Source organism: Vombatus ursinus, unplaced genomic scaffold (genome assembly GCF_900497805.2).
Source record: "Vombatus ursinus unplaced genomic scaffold, bare-nosed wombat genome assembly UNPS02014779.1, whole genome shotgun sequence".
NCBI classification, from domain to species: Eukaryota; Metazoa; Chordata; class Mammalia; order Diprotodontia; family Vombatidae; genus Vombatus; species Vombatus ursinus.
In genome coordinates this window covers 37966741-37987637 of record NW_020954557.1, presented here as the reverse complement: position 1 = coordinate 37987637, position 20897 = coordinate 37966741, and the positions used below count along the sequence as shown (strand labels likewise).

The window sequence follows — 20897 nt, the reverse complement described above, 5'->3', positions numbered from 1 at the left end:
CTAAAACAATGCTAGTAGGTTTTCTGAAGCCCATAGACTATCAGTTCTATATGAAATATTAGATATTATTGGCTTGTCTCCATTGCATAAATTCCCCCAAATTACTCAGTTTATTATTTTATTCATTTGGGTAATAATGGAGATAACCCAAGTCATTTTAGCTTTAAAAAAAAAAGTAATATATGACATGGGATCATTGTATTGGTTGTTTTTGTTTAACTATTTTTGGAAGAAGAAAGGGAAGGTATGTGATAGTGGGAAGCTATAAGCCAAAATGACTTTGGTGTGAGAAACAAAAGGCATCAATGAAACAGATTTTAAAAATAAAAACTGCATGCATCTAAAATTCTGCCAATCTTCAGCTAAAGTAATTTTTCATAAAGGGGCCCTCAAAGTAGCTCTCAATTTTCAAAGGCCCCCAACTTTCATTTGCCAGTGTAATTCATTTATGATCCTGCAAATGTATGCATTCTGGGTAAGGAATAAACATTTTAGAAAAAAAAAAGTTCAACACTCACAATTACATGGCTATCTTTGCCCACCTTTGCTCCCTGTCAATCTTCTTATGATTTACAATGAGGTTGATTTTCTTCAACAAATTGTTATCCTATTTATTAATGCATCATTAGTGCTTTTCTAATGAACCCTTGGATTTCTTGAGTTTCCTGTTTCTAAGTACAGAACAGAGAGTATGAGGCATTCTTTTAGGCCTACAGAGCAATTCAGCCTAATGATTGTTCTTTTCAAAATGCCATCAGTTCTTCAAATTTGTGCTTCATGTATTAAAACCATTTGTCTGCACATAAAGTGTTTTAGTACTAGTTAACACCAGTTTTAGTAGTTATTCAGCAGTTCGTATTACTGAATATTTGTATTCAACCTGGATCTCTCTCCACATCCCCCATCTTTGTATTTTTTCCCCCGTTGTCTATAATTAGCAAGGTAACCCTATGATGCCTTGAGGACACCTGGTGCTTGTGAGCATCTCAGGACTCTCTAAGAGCAAGGGAGGGGTGAAGGGTCTAATTATGATTTTCCAAGATGTGTTTAACTGAGTCCAACATGGGTCACTAATTCTTGACCATATTATGTTCCCCATTTTCAAAGTATTCAGCTGTAAACACTATCCCTACTACTCAAAACCTGCTTGGAATGCCACTTTCAGATGTACATTTAGAGTATTTCTGACATTTACAAATGAAGATCACCCAAATTTACTGGGCATATTAGTCTGATCTCTCTCTCTCTCTCTCTCTCTCTCTCTCTCTCTCTCCCCAGCAGGCACTAAAGCCCAACACCAAGGTGAGAGGTCAGCTTTGATTTTATTTGTCTCTCAGGTCCCTGATGCAAAATTCAGCCCATTTCAATTCACCTCCCTCAGAGGGTTGGGTTGCTGTGAGGAAATTCCTTTGAAAATCATGAGGTCCTAAAGAAATACGTTGTTTTCATTACTACTAATAATGAGATTATCTAATTCAACAAATATTTATTGAGTTGTTAATCAGTTCCACCAAACTGTGTGAACACTGAAGTTTTAAAAATTATACTGGAGTTTGGTTGATTAGTTTTGAAAAACTATTTGGCTAACTCAGTCTTCGAAGTTGTTGCTGTTATGGTTTGTTTTCCCATTGCTGATCTTTTCAGCTGAATTATCTAATAATGCAGTCAGTGATCATCCCACGACAGTTCTTTGGGCCACAAGGGCTAGGAAGCAGCTTCCTCTAGTCCAGGGCCTAAATGGCTCCATTAGCTGACTTTTTAGGTCACATGAGAAGACGAGATGATTTGTCTGGGTTATTTTTGGAGGCCACCCTTTAGCCAAAGTTAATGCCAGCTAAGTGAGTAATTGGGCTTCTCACCCAAAGAAGTTTCCAAAGTCTCTTTACACAGCAACCTAAAATATACTTCACAGGGAACCAATTACTACAGAACAGGTTAAGGGAAATAATTCTTTTTTTTTTTCAATCCTATTTCTTTCAATAGGAGAGATAACATCATCCAAAGTGTCTTCAGAGAAGAATTAAGGCATGTGAACAGTTCCTGTCTCCAGTTATGTGTTGCTTTTGGCTTATAATTTGCAGCCTCTGTCTTGAGTCCCTGCTAATGAACAAGGGTCTTCAACAGATGGTTCCACTCCAGTAGGTGATATTTACTATTTTCAGTATCAGTGAATCATCCCCTAACAGTAACTTTGTTGAGGAGGAGAAGAGGAATCATTGAGCTTAGTTCTTTCTTGGAGACCAGGATGTTCAGAGAAGAGAAAAGAGCCTCTTCCCACCTCTCTCTGCTATCTGCAGGTTAGCCAAGTTGGTGTCTTGATTCATTGGCAAGTATCCCATTGTCAGATACACTTAGGTTGTGCAATAGCAGGAAATTGCTTCTGTTATTATTCCTTGAAGGGGGCGGGGGACTAAGCACTCTCAGGGGTAAGTGGTGGCTGCTGTTATGTGGTCAGCCAGATCACCATTTCCATCTTTCAACAGTTTGGCAAAACAAATTCACAAGTCTTATGGTAATGCATGTTGATGAGTATACATGTGTGTATTCATTTAACATATATTATTGACAATAGGTGGTGCCTATGATGAGCTGGAGAAGGAAATGGCAGATCACTCTAGTATCTTTGCCCAGAAAAACCCAAGTGAGGTAATGAATAGTTGGATACTATAGAAAAACAACTGAACAACAGCACAACATTGATATATACTGTGTACAAGGTGCCATGGTAAGCACTCCAAAAATGAATAGGACTTGGTCCTTGCCCTCAGGGAGTTTACAATCTAACAGATTATCTAGGAGTAAAAATGAATGCCCATATAAATAAAATGCAAGGTAGGATTGTGGAAGTACCTCTGGAATTATTATGCCTGTTTTCTATGAATTATCTTACCAGGCAGAGTAAGCCTGTTTTCTGAAAGGAGCCAATCAGGAGCCTGTAGAAAGCCAAAGTCTTGCTCATTCCCAGACTCCTTTGCAGGTGTTCGCTAGCTGACCCTACTGAACTTTGCCTCCCCCCCCACACACACTGGCCCAAACTAGTCTTGAGGTCAACCATTCCTGCAAAACATCCTGCTTCTATGTCCACCTGTTCCCAAGAAAGATTATCCATTCTTTTTCTCAATCCATCCTTGAACCTCCTCTTTGTGGTTTTCAAGCATAAATCTCCCCAGTCTCCTGGGCTGTGGGCTCCTTTGCACCTTGTACTGGGGGTCTTGGCACTAGGATCTGGTATTCCTCCAAATAAAACCTTTCTGCTTTCAACCCAGCTTCGACTCCTCTACATTTTGAAGGGTGGGCTTTACCTGGTTGACAGGACAAGTAAGATAACATACATAGAGCTATTTGAAAATTTTAAAACATGATATAAATGTGAGCTATTATTATTGTTTGAATGCCACAGAAGAATGAACAATGGGTGCTTATGGGAGTTCAGAGGGTAAGAAGATCATTTCTAACTGGGGTGAGCAGGGAATGCAGGGGTAGCATCTGAACTGGGCTTTGAAGGATGGTTAGGCAGAGATAGGTGAAGCAGGGAAGCATTCTTGGAAAAAGATAAAATGGTGTGAAAAAGATAAAATGGAGGCACCACTGGTGCCTCCACAGTGGTGTGGAGGCACATACAGTAAATGATGACTAGAGAGTAGGATATACATAAGGGAGCTGTCAAAAATAAGACTGGGAAGGTGGGTTGAGGAGAGATTTAAAATGCTTTAAATGGCATGATGAAGAATTTTTACTTTTTTTTGTAGGTAACGGAGAGCCATTGAATTTTTTTTTTTTAGCAGGGGATTGATATTACTAGAGCCATATTTTAGTATGATCAATCTAACAGCGTTTTATACAATGGCTTGCATGAAAGGAGAGACATACTGGAGAAGAGCAAAGTAAAGAAGCTATTGGGAAAGCTTTTGTTCAGTCTTGTCTGACTCTTCATGACTCCATTTGGGGTTTTCTTGGCAAAGATACTAGAGTGGTCTACCATTTCCTTCTCCAGCTCATTTTACAGATGAGGAAACTGAGACAAACAGGGTTAAGTGACTTGCCCAGAGTCACACAGCTAGTAAGTGTCTGAGGTCAGATTTGGACTCAAGAAGACAAATCTTCCTGACTACAGGCCTGGCACTCTATACACTGAGCCACCTAGCAGCACCAGTATGAAAGTAGCAGATGATAAATAATGGAAGTCTGAACTGAGATGATAAAAATGGGAATGGAAAGAAAGTGAGTAATGTGTTTGAGAACTAGGTTGGCAGTAGCATCAATTGAATCTGGCAACTGATTGGATGTCTTTTTTATCCTTCTGTTTTTTTCTCACTTACACCATAAAATTGCATATCCTTTCATACATAATCTCCCTACTTCTAAGAAAATTTTAATTGGTATCATTGGAAGACAATAAACAACAGGCTACCTTGGCAATAATCATGTAAAATACCCTTCTAGGTCTTCATGCTCTTCTCTAATCCTAACAGTGGTCGTTCCAGGTGCCAAGGACAGCAGATTCATCTTATTTTTCATCAGTACTTTCATGGATCTTTGATCTTATTGAAGTGAGCAGTCATCCTTCCATTTGTAAAGATCACAATCACCCAGGGGTATTATGAAGTATAACGAGATAAAGGATGTAAACCTTAAAGTGCTATATAAATGTCAGTTATCATTATCATCATCATCTTCTTCTTCATCATCATCATTATCATCCTACAGTCACTGGACCTCCAGTCTGGTAATGGCTTCATTCTCTGGTCCTTGTACTGTACTCTTGCTGAGCTCAAGCAGTGTTTATGGAGCAATATGGGGGTGTGCTGGTAAATGTTTAACAAGGGGGAACAAGTGTATGTACATACACTTTTAAGATTAATCTGCATTATTAACACTATTAAATTTAGGTAATCTACAAAACAATAAATCAAGTCCTGATTTGAAGTGATTACTGATTTCTAAAGTGTAAATACACACATTGAAAATTTGACAATTGTTTCTTATAAGCTGGTTCCAGAACATCCCTACAATTAACCTACCTTTTCGTCCTGTCTGATTTTTGCCCATATTCTCCCAGTGTGCTAGAGGCCTTTTCCTACTAAGTCTTTCTTTTTTTAATGTTTGGGGGAGGGAGCCCCCAGTGCAGTGCTTGGGCTATCCATCCAGCATCCTCACATCCTCTGGGTGGGTGACAGGCATGCCTCCCTTTTCTATTCCACTTTTATTGGTAATAGATACCCCTTCTGCCACTTACCATATAGAGGTCTTGGTTTGGGCCAGTCAGCAGTTTATTTGTACCCACTAGGAGTCGCTCCACTGAACTTTGGATTACCCCCAATTTTAATTATCTGGAAACTGTGGTGTTACAAGATGCAACACTGCAGAATATCATGGGGAAAACTATTGGTGCCAAAAAGATTTAGGTGGGTTTTGTTTGTTTGCTAGGAGACAGCTTGGAGCAATGAAAGCACTGTACAATTTTCTAAATGAAATCTAGTCTGTTCTTATCTCCCTATTAAATTTAGCACCCACCTCATTGTCTCTCTGCAGTATTTCTCCCCAATATTTGTACCATTAAACTAATTCAACACATTGGTCTTCTGATTACATTATAATCTGAACAATAAGAATTTTTTGTCCATTTAGATTTTAGCACAGTGAGTGGCACATAGGAGGTACTTAATAAATGTTCTCTCTCTCCTTTCCTTCCTTCCTTCCTTCTTTCCTTTCCTTCCTTCCTTTCTTTTCCCCTCCCTCCTCCTCCTTCCTTCCTTTTTCTTTCCTTTATTTTTCCTTCCTTCCTTTCTTCCTTCCTTCCTTCCTTCATAACCAGCATTTATATAGTGCTTTAAGGTTTGCAAAGCACTCTATAAATACATTTGATCCTCACAACAATCTGGAAGATAGGGTGCTATTATTATTCACATGTACAGATGAGAAAACCGAGGCATAGGTTAAATGACTTGCCCAGGATCATATTACTAGTTAGTATCTGAGGCAGGATTTGAACTCAGATCTTTCTGATTCTAAGTCCATCCAACTCTCTAGTTCTCTATCCACTGTGCCATATAACTGCATCATTACATACAACTCATATAATACTGTGAGGATTATTTAGTTGTTTCTCTCTCTCTCTCTCCCTCTCTCTCTCTCTCTCCATCCATCCATCCATCCATCCATTCCTATCTCTGTCTTTATCTCTCTGTCTCTCCCTCTCTCTCTGTGTCTCTCTCTTTGTCTCTCTCTGTCTCTCTGTCTTCCCCCCTCCCCCTCTTTGTTTTCATTTCTCTCTGTCTCTCCCTCTCTCCCCTTGTCTTTGTCTCTCTCTGTCTCTGTGTCTCTCTCTCTGTCTCTCTTTCTCTCTCTCTCTCTTAATGAGGCAGCCATGTAATATTCTACTACCTCCTTCCACTGATACACTATCATTCACACATAGTAGCATTTGGAGAACCTTACTGTATATATATAGAACACCTCTTAAATTTGTACTTTTTAAAAGATGCCTTCCATGACAGCAGCAAAAACCTTTGTCAAGGATATATCTTCTTATTTTATGCCTCTCTTCACACTTATTATCAGAGGGTTATTGAACAGTAAACTTTGTGGTTACATTTATCAAGAAATCCTGTACAATCTTAACATATTCATGAGAGACTCTTTTCGAGGAGTTTGTTACTAGAACATTTTGTTATACTAGGTCAAGTCCTTTTTTTGGGGGGGTAATCAATACACTGCTAATCACTGGTAACGAACACAGTGATATCTTGTATTTCCATCTCTTTCCATTAATTTTGTGACTAAAGATGCAGTCTAATATGGAAAATCATCTGAGAAACCTTACCATTTCCCTTCTCATATTTTTATCAAAAAAATCCTTCATATACACATAAATTATTCTCATGAAGATTTTTGGAGGATGAAAAAGTAGAAAAATGAATCAGAAGTTACTGACATCCTCTTAATCATTTTTTTGGTGGGGGGGAGAGGGGACAATAATTCCATTCATGGCATTACTTTTCCATTCTTTTTGTCCCCCCTCTGAGATATATTATAAAATGATTTTTTAATGTTTTCAAAATTGAGTCATCTCCAACTTGACTGTCTTTACCTTCTTCCATTTCTCCTTTTTAGACATTAATAGGTAATTTGGCTTGGTCAGATTGAAGCTATTACAGTTATTTGCACTGAATTCTCAAATTCAGCTTTCTTTCTAATTTGATCTTGTTCTTCATTCTAACAAGTCACTGGTCTGACTGCACAGACAGCTGATTTTTGATAAGATTCCCACATCAGGAAACTGTCCTTTCCTGGTTGTTAAGATATAATCAATTTTAATTTGGGGATAATCACTGCTTGCCATGTTGAGCTCCTTCCAACACTCTTTCGGAAGAATGAATTCATGATATATAGATATGAGCCTTCTGAGTACTTACAAGCCACTGCGCTCTCTCTCTCTCTCTCTCTCTCTCTCTCTGTCTCTCTTTCATACTTGCACCATATTTCCCAATACGTTTTTTATTTTTTTCCCACCCCCCACCTTTGGCCCACCTTTGATTGATGCGTCAAAGTATATGACGATTTGGTTTCAAAATGACCACGTTTTACAAAATATTTCGTAGTTCCCTTGGGTACACAAAATAACAAACTTCTCAGCTTCTCTATTTGCTTCTTCAAGGAGAATCTATAAGCCAGCCTTTCATTTAGTTGCAACTTCCTTTTGTCTTCTGGGTTCACAGAACCAAACCATTCATATTTGCCTTCTTTTTAATTTTTTTTTTAATTTGCCGGACCTTAAGAACTGAGTTACACAAGAAAGAGGGTATTTACAACTGGTGTATATCTAAGTGATACAAATTAGGCAATGAAAAAGTGAGCAGCTAAAAATAAGGAGAAATACTATTAGTATATATTGAGATCTTTGTAGGTTATAGAGGAAATGTGAAAGTTAACTGGTGTTTGTAAGGCCTGAGGTCCAAAAGGTCTTAGGTCAGGAGGCAGCTTTGTCCCTTTTGGGACCTCCTTCCTAGTATAACCAGAAGTGCCACGGATCATCCCAATTACTTTGCAGTGGAGAGGTACATGAGAAGTGAAAATGCGTTTAAGATGGTATGCTTTGTAAGTATAATCATCATAATTTACATAGTAATTTATGGTTACAAATCATTTGAATGTTTTTTTATTCCTGATTATAATCTCAAATGTTTCATTCTTTGCCTCTACCTCATTCCCCTTAAAAGCCTTTCCCTTGACTCCGCTATACCCTCAAGTCATTATCCTAAATCTCTCTTCCCTTTTGCCACCAAACTCTGAAAAATAATTGCCAACATTTGCAGCTTCCACTGTCTCACCACCATTCAATCCCTTGAAATTTGCCTTATGGGCCCCACCACTTAACTGAAAATGCTCTCTCTGAACAATCTCTTGAACGCTTGATCTGATGGTATTTTCATAATCTTCATCCTCCTTGACCTTTCTGCAGTTTCTGACACTGTTGAACTTGCCCCTAGGCACTCATAGCCTTTCATTGTTCAGTCATTTTAATCACGTCTGACTCTGCATGACCCCATTTGGGGTTTTCTTGGCAAAGATAATGATACAGTTTGCCATTTCCTTCTCCAGCTCATTTTACAGATGAGGAAACTGAGGCAAACAGGGTTAAGTGACTTACCCAAGGTCACACAGCTAGTAAGCATCTGGGGCCAGATTTGAACTCCTGTGTCCCCTACTCCAGGCCTGGCACTCTATCTACTACACCACCTAACTGCCCACACATATCCTTTGGGTTTTCTCAAACTGTTTTTTAATGGTTTTTCTCCAAAATCTCTGACCACTCTTAGATTGCCCCTCATCCCCTGCCACTTTAATACAGTTGTCCTCCAGGGCTTTGTCCTAGGATCCTTTTCTTCTCTCTAAATCTCTGATCAGCTCCTGTAGGTTCAAATATCATCTCTACAAAGATGATTCTCAAATCTCCTATGTTATCCATGATCCCTTAATTGCCAATATACTTACATCAAGAGCAACAGATTGCTTGGCCCAGGACTTCTTTACTTGATCATACATTATTGTGTTGTTGATCCCAAGGCCACAAAAAATGACAAAAGCCTAAGAAAGAAAAAAGGTCACAGTTTAAAACAAAGATAGGCAGCCTTCAGGGACAAGTATGAATTTATTTTTTCTTGGTTTAGAACTGTGAGTTCACTAGGGTAAGGAACTCCCAATGAAGAAATCCCTTTCACCAATAGAAATATCTAATTGTTGTGCAATTTTAAGTCTTAAACAGTTTCCTAGGGGCACTGAGAGGTTAATTAACTTACACAACTTGGCACAGGGAGGGAGTAAGGAAGGGAATAAGCATTTATATAGCACCTGTTATGTGCTGGGTGCTTTATACATTTCTCATCTGATCCTCGCAACAATCCTTTAAGGTAGATGCTGTTATGATCCTCATTTTATAATTGAGTAAACTGAGGCAAACAGAGGTTAAGTGACTTGTCCAGGGTCACACAGATAGTAAGTGCCTGAGATCTGTCCTTATGGGGTTTGTGTGGTCATGAGTGAATCAAGACCCCACCAATGTGATGTGTCTTGAACTACTTCCTACAGTCTATGGAAAGAATAACCTTCAGGTAACTATAGAGGATTTTCCAAACAAAAAGCTTTGAAGATATAAATGTATAAATGTCATTTTCAATTCTAGGATGTGAGAAGTTAGAAACTGCTGATCATAGCAAAGAGCCAAGACTGGGAGGGTTCAGCAAGTACCAGTGGCCCACAGTGGAGAGGAAAAATAGCCAGCAGGGCAAGCACAGCTTTAGACAAGTGCTTTCTCACTTAATCCCCATAACAATCCTATGAGATAGGTGTGGGTATTATCCCCTTTATATAGATGAAGAAACTGAGGTAGATAAAGGTTATATGATTTACCCAGGGTCATACAGCTAGTGTCTAAGGATGGATTCAAATTCAGGTCTTCACGCCTCCAAGTCCAGCACTCAAACCACTGTGTATACACACACACACACACACACACACACACACACACACACACACACTCCCTCCAACAAGAGGGCATGCTGAAATATTAAGTTAAGAGGAGAGATGCTGGAGTGGTGGAATGTAAGCTTCTTAGAGAAATGGATGGTTTCTCCATTTGTTTCTATTTCTCTGATGGCAGCACAATGCTGTTCACATAGTAAAAACTTGTTATATGCTTTTTGGAGTATATTAGATTGAATTAAATAGGAAGTAGGCATGCACACTATTGTCAAATAAACTTGACCATAGAATCATGATCATACCACTGCTCCTGGTGCTTTTCTACAGTTGTTCTGAGACAGGTGATAATCCCAACAGAGCCAGACCATACCTGATAAAGCCACTATGAGAAACTGGCCATACCTGGCAGAGATGGAATGTACAGGGATTGTACTAAATCCAGATAAGCAAATCCCAGCATCAATAATGCTCTGACCCGACTAACTTCAGTTTCTGAAAGAACTTTGGCACAAGTACAATTATGTTTGGATCATTCACAGCCCCCCAACAGTTTACAAAGCTCCTTCTGTACCTCGAAAAGTCGTTGATCAGCATCATCAAAAGGTTTCCCATCGAGTCTATTTAAGACTTGAGCAACCCCTGTTGAAAGAGTTCACACCATGTTGTTAATATCAAACACAGAAAGCCAAGTATTGCCAAAATACATAGCGGGGTCTAGCCCATGTCTATCCTGAGACACTGAAACATACTTGAATGCTTCATTTAAATGCTGCCCATGTGAGCACCTTATCAAAAAAAAAGGTCTTAGAGAGGCAAATGGTCCCATTGAGGCTTCTGCAGCAATGGTTTTCAGACTGAGCTCCACTGAAGTCTAAAGAGACACAAAACATCCTTAGGGTTCCCTGAACACATGTCATCAGGATCTATAAGCACTAGAAGTCTGTTCCAGCATGGTTGGTTTTTGTGTAGATATACTCAAGGTCAAAGCACGTCTCTGAAACATACAGATGTACAACAAAAGTCTGTTATACAATGTTAACCTAGAAGGCAGGAGTTAGCCCAGGGATGTGGGCTCTAACATGCTTACATTTTCAGTGTAAGTATTTAAACCTTTATGGCAATCACTATAAATCAGGGCTTGATTTATTGTTTTATTGATTGTCTAGACTTAAGAAAGTATTAATAATGCAGAATCAAATTTAAAAATTTGTGTATATCTATTTCTTTTCCCAAGTGAGCCCAAGTGAGTTAAACATTTACTAGAATATCTCCATATTGCTTTATAAACAATGTTTGAGCTTAGGAGTGTAGTACAAGGCCCAGAGAACGAAGTCATTACAAGACTGTAGGTCTGGTGACTGCAGGCAAATAAAAATAATAATGATGATGATGATGATGAAGATGATGATGATGGCTGGTATTCATGTATCACTTTAAGGTTTGCAAAGTGCTTTATACCCAATATCTCATTTGTGCCTCACACTACCCTGAGTTAGTCCCAATCTCCAATGCCATTATTGGTAAAGCAATGCTTCAGTCCCCTCCCTTATTTGATTTAGATTTAAGTTTGCTCCCTTACCTGAAAGTTCACCCCCAATACCATACCAAGTGTTCCATGACATGAGAAACAAGACAAAAGTGTACCTTAAACCTACAAGCAAGCAAACCACAGAACCCTGGCCTCCTACAAAACTAAGGCAGAGGTCAGTAGATAAATGACACTCTACTCTTAGTGATCCACAAGAATGACTACATATTGCATATCACTGAACTTACCATCAGAAAGTTCTTGTTGTTAGATTCTTTGTGACCTATTTGGGGTTTTCTTGGCAAAGATACTGAAGTGGCTTGCCACTTTCTTTTTCAGCTCATTTTACAGATGAGGAAACTGAGGTAAACAGGATTAAGTGACTTGCCCAGGGTCACACAGCTAGTAAGTATCTGAGGCCAGATTTGAACTCAGGAAGATAAATCTTCCTGACTCTTGGCACTCGATCCATTGTGCCACTTAGCTGCCCTGCAGAAAATGACTTACACCTTTAGAAACATTAAGTCCACGAAATACTGCTAGGAACTTGGGGGTTAAATGAAAAACTTCAGGCATCCCACGTTTAGGTAAACTACAGCTCCAATTTAGAAATAACTACAAATACATTATTGATTTAAAATGATATGATTTCACAACATAGGAAAAAATACTTGGTTATTTGTCTTGGTTCAGTGTGCTACATTCTGTAACCTGTCAACATAATTAGCTGTCTAGAATGATCTTGTTCAGTGTTTTGTATTAGTGATGTGATGTATTCATAGTACTGATAGACACTTGATTCTGTTGAGTAAATGAATGAGAAAATCTATTTTCAAATTTAGGTCTAAGCACTAATTGTCAGAATATGGAATTCCATTGCTAGCACCAGTCAGTCCCCTGGAGCTTAATGAGGAAATTTTATGGAAATCTCCAAGAGGAAAACAGCTGCCCAGGGTAAGAGAGTTATACAGTTAGAAATTAGAGATTTTTAAAAAAGAAAAATCCCTATTACTCCCAGAGAACAATATCTCCCTTTTAGCACTAGTTTGAAGAATCTTATGAGTGCTTTTGTTCAGTTGTGGCCCCTGTACCATCACTAGGCTTCCCAGGCTTGGTGATTTCTCAGATGAGATTTCCAGAGGCAGGACTGTCTAGCCAAGTAGATTAGGAGTACATCTGAATGTAGAGATTAGTAGCTGACTGCTACTGTGCCCTCTTTCTTTAGGAATATGTGGGCTATCCAACTTTTTTTGGCAAAAACCTAAATGCTTACTGGTATAGCACTAATTCAGCATGTCTCTTATTTCCCTGCATTTTCAGTATATGAAGAATTTCTGCCTTGCCCTCAATAAATATTTGCTGATAAATGAATGGACAAACACTTAATTTCCTCAGAAAGAAGCATGAACTCCTTACATGGAGTCTGAATGAAAATGTGAGATGGGATAAGACTCAGATTGGTGAACTCTGGAGCTCAAAAAGGGAAGAACCAATAATACCAACCAACTTTAAAGGAAGAATACTTGATTCCAGAACAATATTATCCTACTTATGTCAGTATCTTACCAATTATTTGGTGATTGCTGTTCCAAATAGGGACACAGAGCACAGATCTTATATGAAAGCCAGATATCTGGTCAGCCTAGGATAAAAAAAAAAGAATTTAAAAAGTGTTAAAATATATATTAACCATTCATTACTGATTTATAATCCCATCAATTTCTAGTAAACAAATCTTTTGAAGAGGCTTAAAATAAATACCATATCTAAATCAATTTTTAAATACATGTACACCCAACCATCTATTTTCAACTCTGCCTTTCATAAGATTTCAAGGCTAATTGTATGTTCCACTCCCTCCTGGAGTTGTTTTAGTGTTATTCCTCTCCTCAAACTGCATTATATTTGCATAACACATATGTCTATACATGCACGTGTGTATGTTTATATATGTATATATAAAAAACAAATACATGTACAAAATATAAATAGATTTATGTATACATATATAAACACAAACACACACACATACATGACTTACTTGCCAGGTAGAAAGATATGACTTGCAAAGGACAGCAACAGTTTTGAATATAAATTCATTATAAATAATTAACACCACAAACATGAAATCGATTATACTTTAATGAGCAGGAAATTGTTACTGAGGTAGGAGTTATCCCTGAATCATCTGTCTCTGTATAAATGTTTGTAAGGTCATTATAGTTCATGTCCTTGTTACAAATAAGTAAACCAAACTTTAAAGTACTATAAAAGTACTGGTTATTTTTACTATCAGATTAGACAATAAAACTAGAGGTGCTACAGATGGTACCCTTCTCCTGAAGGTCATTAACATGACCAAGAACCCTCTGGCATCTTTGCCCCATTAAGACTTTACCTATTCTACAATTTTGCCCCAGGCTATCTGCACAGGCAGCTGGGTGGCTCAGGGGATAGAGGGCTGGGTCTGGAAAAGACTCGAGCCCCTAAGTTCAAATTTGGCCTTAGACATTTACTAGCTGTGTGACCCTGGACAAGTCACTTAATTCTGTTTGCCTCAGTTTCCTTATCTGTAAAATGAGCTGGAGAAGGAAATGACAAACCATTCCAGTATCTCTGTCAAGAAAACCTCAAATGGGGTCATGAAAATTCCAATGCAACTGAAAACGACTCACCAACAATAAAGCCTAGGCTAGTAGCATTTACAAAACATGACTCTCAAGCCACTTTTGTCATTACTTATACATGAAGGTACCTGAAGAGTCTGGTACAGAGATAAGGGGGATAGGGACTGGATCCGTGATTTCATTGATACAGGGAACTCCCAGGTAAGTAACTTATCCCAGGCTAGCACTTTCTCTATAACTTAGTCTTTCAGATATGCCTGGAGCACAAAGAGGTTAAGTGCCTTTCCCAGGGTCACATAGACAGTTATGTATCAGAAGCAGGACTTGATCCCACGTCTTCCTGCATTAGAGGCTAGCTGTCTATCTATGCCATGCAACAGTATCATAAAAGTTCACCTATCTAAAACTCTTCTATTTGTCAACGTCACCAAAATGGAAGACAGACTAGAACCAGGAATGAAAAAAGAATGAGCAACCAAATACTTGTGCACTAATTAAAGTTCATAGGAGAGTATTCTAGGCAATTCAGAGCTTATTTATACATATTTTACAGATAATTCTAATAAGATGCTTTGGCAGCTAGATGGCTCAGTGGATAGAGTTCTGGGCCTGGAGTCAGGAAGATCTGAGTTCAAATATGACCTTAGACACTAGCTATGTGACACCAGGCAAGTCTCTTAACCTTTGTTTGCCTCTGTTTCCTCATTTGTAAAATGGAGATAATAATAGCAATATTTTTAAACATAGCATCCTAGTGGGCAACTCCTTTTCCGGAGTTCCATCAATGAGCTTCATGATAGTTATAAGAAAGAAGACTAAATGATTATCATATCTTGAAGGTTTTCATGCATATAGCTTAGCCTTCAAGAATCCACCAAACTTGCCCAATGTAAATGGTGTAACTGTAACACATACACATGTTTCTGTGTCACCACAAAGGGGGAGAGCCACACCTGGCAATTTTAATCTCCAAGGTAAGCAGTATGAAATATGTCCTTAAATTAACATTGTAATTCATGATGTCAAAGCAATAACATCAATAATCAAGACAAAATCTGGTTGATTGAAAATTTAGCTACTATAGTAACTCCATAAGAGGAGGTAGTGATACTATGGAGGCTCTAAAGTCACTTCTTTCCTTGTTGCTGAAATAACGCTAAATTTTTACACTTTTTAAACTTCAGTCCCTTGGAGCAAACCCTTGATTTCTCTTCTCTAGTTAAAGCCTAGGCATCTAGGTGGCACAGTGGATAGAATGCCAGCCTGGAGTCAGGAAGACTCATCTTCTGGAGTTCAAATACGGCTTCAGACACTTAATAGCTATTTGACCCCGGGCAAGTCACTTAATCCCATTTGCCTCAGTTTTTTCATCTGTAAAATGACCTGGAGACAGAAATAGAAAGCCGCTCCAATATCTTTGCCAAGAAAACCACAAATGGGGTCACACAGAGACAGACAGGACTGAAACGACTGAACAACATAGTTAAGGCCTAGTCTACGGCAAACAATTAGTTGGAATAAAATTGAAGATGGCTAGCAAGATAAACCTTCTAGATTCAGGGCTCTTGTGTCACCTTTTTGACAGCTTGGTGAAGGTTATATAACTTTTCTCAGAAAAATGAGAGGAGATGCTATTGTTATTGTTATTTTTTATTATTAGCATCAATAATAAATTTTGGCTAGAGGTTAGTAAAAACAAAGATGCAATTATTTTTCCTATCCTAATTCATGGATAGCTTGAAATCTATCCACTGACTCCATCAGAGTTTGTGAACCCCCCAGATTAAGAACCCCTGTTCTAGACAAAGGCAATAGGCAATCCTGACACAGAGATAAGAGGATGAAATAAATCATGTTATAATGTGGTAGAAGGAGCTCAGTGTTTGGAGGCAGAAGACCCGCACTGAATCAGGGCTCTTCTACTTAGCAGTAAGGTCATTTTACACAAATCATTTAACCTCTCAATTTCTTTATTTGTAAAATGTGGATAATAATTATCACATCTCCTCAATAGGTTCTAAGAGGATCAAAGATGATAATATATGTAAAGCTCTTTTAAAGGACTACATAAATGTGAGATATTATTAGCACTGGCATACATATAAATGCATAGCATATATTTAAAATGCCTTAAATTTTTATGTGATCAAATGAAATAACACATATAAAATGCTTTTCAAATTTTACAGTACTATATAAATGCTAATGCTAGCAATCAATATCATTATTATTATCTCAAATTTTTAGCCTCTATTCCTTTCCCATTCATGATAACATATCAATTCCAGAGTTCATACATGAATAAAGGAGACACAGTCCTTGTCCTCAGGAGACACACCTTCTCAAGGGGAAACACTAAAATGATACGTGAATTTAATCAAGTACCAATATTCAGTATCTATACTTTAATCAATCTGAAATGCATGGCTTCATCTGGATAGATACTCTTTCTGCTGACTCAGATGGCAAGCTCTTACCTCAGCTCCTTAGTAGATGGGTTCATTAGTTGTCATGGCCAAAAATATTTCAACCCCTGGTAGCCAAGTTTCTGGTAAAAAGCCTCCACACACTCAATCAAGTCAGTCTTCAATTGACACACACTATTGACAGGGTAGAACCTGCCAGAGCTGAGGCTCTATGGGTATAATCTGCCAGGACTTGGAGTCACTCTCACACTATGATGAGGCATATCAGAGCAGGACTTTAATGGAGGCTGGGCCACCACAAATATTTTCTAATGAACTATGTTTTAATAGGTACTTCTTTCATCCAAATCTGTTAGTTTTTCTGTACAAAATATGAAGTAAAAAGTGTAAGACCTTTTCAAAAGAAACTAACATTCTGCATAGTTTTTCAGGTACTTTGACAGAAGCTCAGGAGATTTCATACCAAGGCAAAGGCATGGCGGTGCTTTTGTATTTCCAGCACCAAGGACAGTGTTTTAGACATACTAGTATGTGTTTATACAATTGAATTGAAGCAAAAACAAAGACTGTAATCAGAAAGTCCACTTGACTGCAAAGTAGATCCAAACCATCCTGCAGCTGAGAGGAAGAAAAGGGGTTGTGTTCTGAATGAACCTTGTTAATGTCTGAGAGTCTCCACTGGATGGAACTTCCTGTGAGAACCAGAACTTTCTTAGGTTGGCTACTCTATTTCCTTAAATTTTCTGATATATTTGGGGGCCTAATTGAATATGAGCTCCCCAAGGTCAGGGACAGTAACCTCCCTACCTTGCTAAATGAAGGCCTGAGGAAAGCTCAAAATCCTTGAGTCACCCTACCATAGTAAGACAAGCCGTAATAATAATAATAACAATAACAATAGCTAGCATTTATACAGAGATTTAAGTTTTGCAAAGTGCTTTACATATGTTATTTCACTTGATCCACACAACAACCTGTGAAGTAGGTGCTATTACTACCCCCATTTGTTAGATGAGCAAAATGAGTCAGACAGAGGCTAAATGACTTGCCCAGGGTCACTCAGTAAGTGTCTGAGGCTAGATTTGAACTCAGGTCTACCTGACACCAGGTCCAACATTTTGCCCACTGCAATACCAAGCTGCTTCCACTAACAACCAAAAACCCTTTCCCTGATGGCAGGAAGTTTGAATATTAACTAGCCACCAATTCTACAGGAATCTTACTTCACTTGCTACTCCCCACCTATTAGCATGAATCAACATCGGTCCCAGGTCCAGGCTCCTTGCTGCCTTCCCCCAGTGCTTGGTCCTGCTGAACCCAGATATTAACCTTATCAAAACCCACCAGGCATCTCTGGACTTGGGTACTTCCAGCATGTTGGATCAGTTTACACCATGACTGTTCTTCATTTTGTATTAAGTATGTCCCCTCAATAAAACTGACTTGCTTTCCTGTCCTTTTGTTTGCTTTGTGTTTCCTTGAACTGGATTTTGGCATTATGAACCTTCCTAAACCTATATCATGACATTATCTCACTTCTATATTTGTATCCACAGTCATAAGGCTAATGCCTCGCATCTAGCAGACATTAATGAGAGTCAAAATGAGATGGATGAAAACAATTGTCCTGCTACAGGACCAGTTTGGTAGTAGATGCCATAAGCATGGCTCTAGGATATTCTCCATCAGCATTCTGTCAGCTCTGACAGCTGGAGTGGAAGAGAAGGATGCTGGAAATGACCCATCATTAGGGGTTGGTAGGATAGGGGAGAGAGATTAACTGCCTATTGTTCTTGCTAACTAATGAATCCTTGCACAGGTCAGGGGGGTCAGTTTTGTATTATTCCCAATTTACAAATGGGGAACACAGGAAGGCAAGAAGTTTTCCCAGCAGTGCTGAGATCTAGAATTTTGAAACATCTGAGCAGCATGCCTGAGTATTTAGTCAGAGTGCCTTACGTTTTGCCACTGATAAGCAACAACAAGGCTATGATAGCCAGGAAAAATTATGGGCACGTATCCCAGACACAGACGAGGAGAGAAATCAAACATTCCCAGATAAACTTAGCACAGTTCCAAAAGGTGCCATATATCTCCAGGCAAGCTCTTCCCCTGGAGATTATTTTCAGCCAGGCATCTGAAAGACTGGCCTTCTCAAAGAGGATAAAGCAATTTACTTTTCAGCTGCATTAGCCTTCTGTCTTGAAAGAAAATGGTTGTATAGTATTTTAACTTGTGAAGTCATTTGAAGAACTTAACACTGTGTCTCCCGTTTCATGGTATCTTCAAAGGAAATATGGAAGGACAAGGTGGGCTTGGTCTTTTGGTTGAGGGCTTTGCTTCTGTAGGTCACTTTAGGCCCTGAGTACACTGAGGGTTGACAGCTGTCACTCTGGCAAAATGTGTTGGAAGGATTTCCCAGACACGAGGGAGAAATCTTATGCTGACAAATTGTTTCCCTTGTTAGGTAATGAGCCATTTTGGCAAGAACCTTTTCTCTTCACTATCCTAGAAAACAGCATTTAAACACAAATCTTTCACTAGGAAAAACTCTCTCACAACCAAGTATCCTTCCTCAAATGCTTTTTGTCTTAAATCAAAGAGCAGCATACATAAATAAGTGTAAAAATCATCTCACGGTAGAACTATGGTCCAATGTTAATTGTATGGCAGCCTGAAGGTATATATACACAGCAAGACATCCCATCCCAACATTCCATTCCACTAAGCTCCTCTCATATACAAGAACTAGGCTAGGTACTGAGGATATAAAGATAAAGCCCTCTCTACCCTTGAGGAGCATACATTCTACTGGAAGGACACCATATGTATCTGGGTAAGTAAATACTGTGTATTTGTAGGGGTAGAAAGAGAGAAAGAGTGCTAACAACTTAGGGGCTCTCAAGAGATCTCCAATAGAAAGTAACACTTTGGAGGAACAGCAGGAAATGGATGGAGGTGATAAGGGAGGATGCTCTAGGCATAGAGGGGTAGCCTTTGCAAAGGTGTAATTGTGTTATATTTCTGGAAAAGATGCAGTTTTCCTAATTCTTAGCCCACTCTTTGCTGTCTGCAGACACTATTTCTTCTAATGGACCCAGAGAATGAAATCTTTCTGACAAATCTACAGAAAATAATTGTCCTTCGTGCTTGAGAGTTCTTACCTTTCTTTTTGTAGCTAATGTAGGTAGCACCCCTTATTGTCATGGACTGTGAGTTTGACACAAATGTAAAATGGCTGTAATTAATCAGTCCATGACATATTAAAAGCAGATCTGTAGATCCAGCAAGGAGATGGCATATTTAAATTCCCCATATCTTGCTATCCAAAAGTTGTTTCAAGGCATAAACTGCACTTGCTCTAATGCATCTTTTGTCAAAAAGCAGTAGCTGCATTATTTGATGCCTCACTTGCATTTATCTCAAAACTGATACTGTTGTATGTGTTCCTTAGCACACTCTGGAATGATGCTTCTCATATACCCTATCTGTCCTGCAGGCTACTAGAGGGGAAGAAGGAGGGAGTGAAGAAGAAGAGAGGAGGGAAGAGGGATCAACATTTTTCCTGTTTTATACTTCATTCAATATATTTACTTGATAACCAAGAGATACCAATCAAAGATTTCCTAGTTCTTGAGAGTAGGCTCTCCAGCTTGTCCAGAAAAGTTTATTGAGGCTTTTGGGAGATGACTGGGAGAGTTTCTCAGCAAAATAGTCACTACACTACACAAACATATAATTCATCTATATATTTTCCTTAAAACTCAGGAGGAAAGAAAAATCACAAAAGTCAAAACGACAAAAAGATACTTATCCAATACATCTTAATACCACAGTACAGGAGCTCATTTCAACTTCAAGATGGCTTTCCATGTTGAGATCATAGGGCCAAAGTGTTTTGGGGATTCAGTGAATCTTTGCAATGCATATAGTCTGGGAAAGAGTCTACTCTAGGAGTTTCAGAGGATCCAGAACAAATAAGAAACAGTCCCTTACCCTCAGTGAAATTAAATCAAACCTGCAAGTTGTGGTGGTACATCCTAACTGCTAGGAAAACCGAGGCTAGTGAATCACTTAAGCTTGGGTGTTCTGAGTTGTAATGGGCTATGCCTACCAGATGTCTGCAATAAGTTGGGCATTTATATGGTGAATCTCTAGTTGTAAGGGCCACCAGTTTGCCTAAGGAGAGATGAACAGGACCATGACAGAAACGGAACAGGTCAAAGCATTCATAATCATCAATAGTGGGATTGGAATGTTAGTACCCTCTATGCTTCCAGCTTGGGAGAGATAAGGAGACCCATTCTTAAGAAAACATAAATCAAACTTGAAGCC

At 38.7% G+C, this 20897-nt stretch overlaps 1 protein-coding gene across 1 annotated transcript in view; it reads right to left on the bottom strand.

Annotated features, from left to right (window-relative positions):
• The window catches only part of PDE11A (phosphodiesterase 11A), a 464241-nt gene that overhangs the window by 195148 nt on the left and 248196 nt on the right, over positions 1–20897 (bottom strand). The window contains exons 7-9 of the mRNA XM_027866086.1: positions 13076–13151; positions 10553–10620; positions 8995–9087 (exon numbers count right to left, since the gene is read on the bottom strand). Of these exons, the coding sequence (XP_027721887.1) occupies positions 8995–9087; positions 10553–10620; positions 13076–13151 (237 nt within the window). The remainder of the gene's footprint in view (positions 1–8994; positions 9088–10552; positions 10621–13075; positions 13152–20897) is intronic.